Source organism: Neolamprologus multifasciatus, chromosome 10 (assembly GCF_963576455.1).
Source record: "Neolamprologus multifasciatus chromosome 10, fNeoMul1.2, whole genome shotgun sequence".
Classification (NCBI taxonomy): domain Eukaryota; kingdom Metazoa; phylum Chordata; class Actinopteri; order Cichliformes; family Cichlidae; genus Neolamprologus; species Neolamprologus multifasciatus.
Genome location: NC_140448.1, coordinates 14,403,040 through 14,410,924, shown reverse-complemented (window position 1 = coordinate 14,410,924; position 7,885 = coordinate 14,403,040). Strand labels below are relative to the sequence as shown.

General features: G+C 42.0%; 1 protein-coding gene across 1 annotated transcript; it reads right to left on the bottom strand.

Annotated features, from left to right (window-relative positions):
- Window positions 1-598: 598 nt before the first annotated feature.
- Window positions 599-7,485, bottom strand: LOC146509828 (uncharacterized). Its single transcript, XM_085175594.1, has one exon. The coding sequence runs from the start codon at window positions 6,907-6,909 to the stop codon at window positions 1,201-1,203; it is 5,709 nt and encodes a 1,902-aa protein (XP_085031720.1). The 5' UTR covers window positions 6,910-7,485; the 3' UTR covers window positions 599-1,200.
- Window positions 7,486-7,885: the final 400 nt, after the last annotated feature.

The following is a 7,885-nucleotide window of genomic DNA, read 5'->3' as shown; positions in this document are numbered from 1 at the left end:
ATGGTTTCATGGACAAACGAATTTCTGTGGCTGCAATATGACGAGCTAAATAACCAGGGCTGCACATAAGTGGTCCGCAGGTGCGCATTCGCTGTCAAAATAAAAAACGCGCACAAGATAAGAAGTTGCAACTCCTGTTTGCGTATATAAGATTTTCAGGAGGAGGACAGACATTTGTTTAGAACTCTTAAAGATGTCGAAGAAGCTCCTTTAAGCAATTACTGTGATGTACCTCCGCCTCCAAAGAAATGTCAGAAGGAGTCCGAACCACAAAAGAAGCGTGTATTCTCGGAAAAGTGGTTGCAGGAGGTGAGCTGGCTTCAAACAAATGATGAACGCACAGAGATGTGGTGCAGAATGTGCCGTGAAAATTTAATAAATGACAAATTAAAAAGGCATGAACTTTTTTTTTTTGTATCGAAAAAATATCAAACCGTGACACCAAAGTATGGAACCGAACCGAACCGTGAATTTTGTGTATCGTTGCACCCCTAATATATATATATATATATATATATATATATATATATATATATATATTATATATATTAGTTAGTTAGTTATGGCTATGGATTGAAATACCCCCCACACCCCATATGCTGTCCTCGCCCTGAGTCTCTTAGTTTCACCAGCTAGACAGCGAGATAACGATGCTCCAATAACCAGACTTATTTCCTTTTTGCGCTGATTTATTGAAGAATGGCCTCTGACCATTGCCTTCTCTTTGACCATCGTAAAACTGAAAGTACAAAATACTGTATTAGCTAACTAACATTGAAAACTAGCTTGTTACACTCTTACAACAAGCTAACAAGATAAAACTTTCAAATGTACAAATTATCGAACCATTTTTACACAAAACAAAAGATAATAATTATTTTATCGACACTCATACTTACAGACATATCTTGTCCAAGGCAACAACATTTTAAGGTCCGTATTAGCTTAAAACAATAACCTTACGGTATCACTTTCCGCCATCTTTTATTTCTTCTTCACGTTCTCATTTTTCCTTTCCCAAAGTAACCGAACCCATATCACAAAGCAGCCACTAGAGGGAGCTCTAGGGCAGTTTACAACTCTAATATCCCATTTAAGTTATAAAAGGCAGAACACTCCCCGCCTGGTACAATATAATTGTGCCACTACAACAAACTTTTCTAATAAACCTTTTGAACAGTTTAGGGCTATTTCAAACACTTATTTATCACTTGATAAAAGCAAAACCATATCAGCGATGGGTCTCAAAAACACTTTTTCATTTCCATCCTTCACAGTCTTTACTTCTGCTTTTCGAACCTTATTGTCCTTGCTCTCAAATGTTCTTACAACTTTTCCCATGGACCAGTCATTTCTGTGTGCGAGAGCATCTTTCAATAACACAACATCACCAACTTTTATGTTTGTTTTATCATCAGTCCATTTTCTCCTTTGCTGTAGTGTTGAAAGATATTCACTTTTCCACTGTTTCCAAAAAGAGTCTGCCAAACACTGTACTTGCTTCCATTGCTTTGAGTAGAGGTCTGGCGGTCCAAAGCTTCCTGTTGGTGCAGATAATGCATTGACCTTTTGTGTAAGGAGCATTGCTGGAGTGAGAAGGTTTGGTTTGTCTGGATCTGTTGAGACTGGTACAAGTGGTCTTGCATTCATTATTGCCATTACTTCTGCCATGAATGTACTTAACACTTCATGCGTTAGTTGGACATGTACGGCTTTCAACAGAATACCATCTAGGATGCGCCTTGCTACTCCAATAAGTCTCTCCCACGATCCACCCATGTGTGACGAGTGTGGGGGATTAAACAGCCATGTGCATCCTTTCTCTTGCAGGTATGAGTTTAGTTCTGTGTCCTTGTGATCAATTTGCAACTCATTGCATGCTCCAACAAAATTTGTACCTCTATCAGATCTGAGTATTTGAGCAGGTCCACGGATGCAAAAAAATCTCCTCAGCGCATTGATGAAGCTGGATGTTGACATTGTTTCAATGAGCTCAATGTGCACAGCTCTCGTGGACATGCAGGTGAAAAGCACAGCCCAGCGTTTACTGTCTGCACTCCCTCCTCTGGTGCGACGTGTGGTGACCGTCCAGGGTCCAAAGACATCCAGTCCTACACTAGTGAACGGTGGCATTGGTGTCAGCCTGTCCACGGGTAAATCTGCCATTTTTTGGGTCTGAAGTCGTCCTCGAAGCTTTCGACAAAGAACACACTTGTAAATAACAGAAGAGACGAGCCGTTTACTGCCAATAATCCAAAATCCAGCACCTCTGAGCGCTCCGTCTGTTAGGTGACGCCCCTGATGTGCTACCTTCTCATGATAGTATCTAATAAGAAGGATGGCTATATGATGAGCATTTGGGATAATGAGTGGATGTTTCTCATCTTTTGTTAGGTTAGCAGGTGCCAATCGACCTCCTAGTCTGAGGAGCCCATCTTCATCAATAACTGGATTTAATCTTTGAAGACAGCTTTGTTTTGGAAGTGGCTGATTTTCTTTTATGCATCTGTACTCTTCTTTGAACGTTTCACTTTGTACTGTGTGAATTATGAACTTTGCTGCTTTAGACGCTTCATCTGCGGTGTTAGTTTCACTGAAACACTTCCAGCCTTTACCTTCTGTGTTTGTTTTCTTGAATGATGCTGCCACACGCTTCAGTGATGCAATAGTGCGACACAATCTCATCCAGTGAGAGAATCTTTCAAAACGGCATGGCTCTAGCTGTGTTACTGAGGCTTTGGTAACAAAACTTGTTATATCAGGTCTGATCTCTGCATCTGTGTCAGGATCGATCAGTGTGAAACTATCACAGTGAGACTTCTCTATGTCGTGTTGTGTCAAAAAGGAAGGACCACTAAACCAGCTTGTAGAAGCCAATGCAGAAGCTGCAATCGGTCTAGTGGCTGTGTCTGCTGGATTGTCACTAGTGGCTATGTAAAACCACTGTGCTGGATGTGTAGTCTTTCTGATTCTAATCACTCGGTTAGCCACGTAAGTGTAGAACCTCTTTGTGTTGTTGTGTATGTAACCAAGAACGATTTTACTGTCTGTGAAAAATCTGACAGTGTCTACTTCAATGTCAATCTCATCTCTAATGAGTTCGTACATCTCTACAGCTAACACTGCTGCACATAACTCCAATCTAGGAACAGTGTGGGCGGGTCTTGGGGCTACTTTGGACTTGCCCATGATGAAACCTGTGTGCCACTGACCTTCACTATCAATAGCTCTCAGATATGCCACTGCTCCTATAGCCATGGTGGAGGCATCTGAAAATATGCACAGTTCTTTTTTCACAGCAATGGCCTGGGAGAACGGGAAGTAGCACCTCGGTACCTGTAGCCGCTCAAGATCCTTCAATGAACTTCTCCATCTGCTCCATTCATCTTCTCTTTCTGCAGGAAGTGATTCATCCCAGTCCTTTTGCTCTGAGGTCAATTCACGGAGAAGAGCTTTTCCCTGCATTGTGATGGGTGACACGAAATTCCACAGTACCCCCAAGCTCCTTTGCAGGGGTATGTCGTCCAACTCTAAATCCAAGTCTTTTAGATCCTTGGCTCTCTCGGCAGCAGGAAACGCTTCCACTACTTTGTGGTCATTAGAGGCTATTTTATGTAACCTTAAGTTTGACTGTGCCAGCATCTTTTGAGCGCTTGTAAGTGTCTCAACAGCTTCTTCCACTGTTGCTGTGGATGCGAGACCATCATCAACATAAAAATGTCTCATTACAAACTGCTTTGCATCATGTCCGTGCTCTTCTTCTCCCTTGACTGCGGCACGCCTCATACAATAAATAGCCACAGCTGGGGAAGGGCTATTCCCAAAAACATGAACCCTCATTCTATAGTCACAAATACCTTGGTCGGGATCATTATCTTCATACCAAAGGAATCTCAGATAATCCCTATGATCCTCTCTCACTTCAAAACAATAAAACATTTGTTGCACATCAGCTGAAAATGCTACAGGTTCTTTCCTAAAACGCATAAGGACACCCAGTAGTGTGTTATTTAGGTCGGGTCCACTTAATAAGACTTTGTTAAGGGACTGTCCTTCAAATTCTGCACTTGAGTCAAAGACTACTCTCAGCTGATTAGGTTTTTGTGGGTGGTACACACCGAAGGATGGCAAGTACCAGTGTTCTTGGTTTGAGTCCAAAGGTGGAGAGACTTCTGCATGGTCATTGTCCAGCATGTTTTGAATGAATTCGATATATTGTCTTTTCATTTCAGGGTTCCGGTCCAGTGTCTTTCTGAGAGATTGGAGGCGCTTGAATGCTTGCTCTCTGTTACTCGGAAGCTCTGGTCTTGGAGAGCGGAATGGCAAAGGCGCCACCCAGCTGTTACATTCATTTTGATACACCTCCTTCTCCATGATGTCAATGAAGTCTTTGTCCTCTACTGACAGTGCTGGTTTGTCATCATCTTTTGTCCTGTCAAAAACAGTTTCTCCCAGTTGATTGGTGTTTGTGTTTCCCCTGTCCTTTTTGGGGTTGTGTGTGATGTTTAACTGGTCTTTGATTTGAAACGTGTTAGGACATGGGCAGAGGTAAGAAGCACGGCCATTCTGAAGAATATGTGTTTTGAGAACACTCACACTAGGGGGCTTATGCGTCTTCCCCATGCAGGCTTCCCCAACTATAACCCAGCCTAAATCCAAACGCTGCGCATAAGGTGTATTGTGTGGCCCATTGATTCTCTCTCTGACTTTGTGTACCTGTATAATGTCTCTTCCCAAAAGCAACAGAATAGGTACTTGTTCTTCTACAGGAGGTACTTTTTCAGCTATCTTCTGTAAGTGTGGGAACTTCATGGCCACTTGTGGAGAGGGAATCTCTCTCCTGTCGTCTGGAATCATGTCACATTCAATCAGGTTTGGGAGTGGGAGCTTTACTTTACCATCCATTGACTCAATCATGAAGTTTACTGCTGTTCTGCCGACATTATCTGACAGTCCTGAGCATGTTCTGAGCTTGTAAGTCTCTGAGCGTGTCTTAATATTAAAGAGCTCAAAAAACATAGACTTAGCTAGTGACTTGTTACTTTGTTCATCAAGCACTGCATACATCTTTCTAGCCTGTTCTTTTTCGCCTTCTGGATAGACTAACACAGGACTTATTTTTGAGCATGAATGTGGGCTATCTTCATCACCACAGACTTCTGTGCATTTGGAAACAACTGAGGCATTTGCACTATCCTGTGTCTCCCCGCCATCATCTTTATCAGCTCCAGAGCTCTCAGCTGGAGCAGGGGGTGGACCTGGATGTAGCACTGCTAAATGCCTGTTGCTACCACAGTCCATGCATTTTATTTGAGCCCTGCAGTCCCTTGCTAGATGTTGAGTAGAGCCACAGCATTTAAAACAGATTCTGTTCTCTTTTAAAAATGACTTGCGCTCATCTATGGGCTTTGCTCTAAAACTCTTGCACCTTTTAAGAGGGTGAGGCTTCTTATGTATTGGGCATACCTTGTCAGGGCTTTCTATAGGCTTGCTGTAACTATTTTGAGGTGAACTAGTGTCTGTAGGAATGTCCGTTTTGTGTACACTAATCACTTGCCTGTTACTGCCTCTGAAGCTTTTCTCCCTCTTGAAGCTTGTGTCGGCAGGAGGTGTGATGACAAAGCTTGGGTCGTTTCTTATTTTGGCTTGTTGTCTTACAAACTTTGAAAAGACACTGAAAGGGGGGAAAACAACTTTATGTTCTTCTTTGTACTTTGCTCCTGTTGCAATCCATTTTTCCTGCAGTCCATATGGTAACTTTTCCACAATGGGGTTGACTCCGCGAGCTGTGTCCAAATATGAGAGGCCTGGTAGGTATCCTCCATCTTTTGCACATTCTATTTCCTGCAGAACGTCACCCAGCTCTCTTAACTTTGTGTTGTCTCTGTTGTTTAGTTTGGGAAACTGTTCAATCTTTTTTAACAGTGCATTTTCTACCACTTCTGGAGATCCATAACATTCCTCGAGTCTTTGCCACACAAGGTTGAGAGCTGCAGCTGGATTAAAGACATGGACTGATCGAATTCTTTTGGCCTGGTGACCAGACTCAACTCCAAGCCATTTGACCATTAAATCTAGCTCCTCTTGAGCTGTAACATGCAAGTCTTTAATAGCACTTTGAAATGACGCCTTCCACGCCCAGTAGTTTTCTGGGTGGTCATCAAACTGCAAAAGTCCAGTACTTAACATTTCCCTCCGTGTCAGGTACCTTGTAATATCCTGGACACCCTGTGTCTCTGTTGATGTTTGAGGAGTGTTGAACGGATAAGGTTTGGGGGAATCCAGTCTCTCTCTCTGTTGTGTTTGGAGTTCCACTTTAACATTAGCCTTTTGAGCACTGTGTGAGCCGTCATTGTCTATATCTGCATTCATAGCCATTTCGCATTGTTCACGTGCAGCTTTGTGACAGGCAAGTGGATCTACTTTTAATTTGAATCCTTCAAGGCAAATATCTGAGTGTTTTTGTACATACTCTGCTGTGCGTTGTTTTGGACTGGCGGGTGGTCCAACCAATGGATAGCGCAGTTCACTTTTTGAGAGTCCCTCCTCTTCTTCTTCATAAACTGCAACCTCTGCTTCTGCAATTGCAACAGCCTTTTGACAACTCAAAACATGTAAATTAGCCTCAAGTTCAGTTTTTTGTTTCATTATAGCTGCTTCTCTTTCTGAATACGCCAGCTGTGCACGTGCAGCCTCTGCTTTTGCTCGTGCTTTAAGTGCTGCAGAACTTGTGGATGAACGCTTGGATGTGCGCGAGCGTCTAGACTCCCCTTGTGTGTCTGCGTTGCTTGCATTATCCTTGTTCTCCATATTCTCTGCGTTGTGCACTTGTTCTGTTTCTCTTTGGTCTGCTGTTTCTTCCTCTTCTGGAAGATCCAGTTGATATTGCTTTCCTGACCGCAGACTCATAACTGATGTGCTGAAAATAGCTCCTCGTGGTTGTGCCCGCTGCGCTAATGTCTTTTTACTATGCTGTCCTCGCCCTGAGTCTCTTAGTTTCACCAGCTAGACAGCGAGATAACGATGCTCCAATAACCAGACTTATTTCCTTTTTGCGCTGATTTATTGAAGAATGGCCTCTGACCATTGCCTTCTCTTTGACCATCGTAAAACTGAAAGTACAAAATACTGTATTAGCTAACTAACATTGAAAACTAGCTTGTTACACTCTTACAACAAGCTAACAAGATAAAACTTTCAAATGTACAAATTATCGAACCATTTTTACACAAAACAAAAGATAATAATTATTTTATCGACACTCATACTTACAGACATATCTTGTCCAAGGCAACAACATTTTAAGGTCCGTATTAGCTTAAAACAATAACCTTACGGTATCACTTTCCGCCATCTTTTATTTCTTCTTCACGTTCTCATTTTTCCTTTCCCAAAGTAACCGAACCCATATCACAAAGCAGCCACTAGAGGGAGCTCTAGGGCAGTTTACAACTCTAATATCCCATTTAAGTTATAAAAGGCAGAACACCCCACCTTATCTCACTTTTTTATTTCAAACAATCAAATTTCACAGACATATTTTTATGTAATGTTTTTAAGCCTGTGGTGTTAATTTTTAAGTAACATGAGCCCAGCGGCAGCAGCAACGCTAGGCTAACACTGGGGGTTACAGTTGCTCCAAGAAGAAATGGTAAAAATAGCAACAGTAACAGACTAAACTCCAAACAATACATTATGTTACAGATTTTAATATTAATTAGTCATTGTCAATTGCTGATTTGTCCTGTTCTCATTGTATGACGAATTATGATGGCTGTTTGGTAGCCGTTCTCATATGCATACTCTCTCTCTTCATATGTGTGTGTGTGTACAACAGTTTTATGTTAATGTACAATCCTTAATATGTTTTGCGTGTGTGTGTGTG

What these genes read in the sequence shown, in the direction of transcription:
- LOC146509828 (XM_085175594.1), bottom strand. Translation starts at nt 6,909, where the DNA reads ATGAGTCTGCGGTCAGGAAAGCAATATCAACTGGATCTTCCAGAAGAG.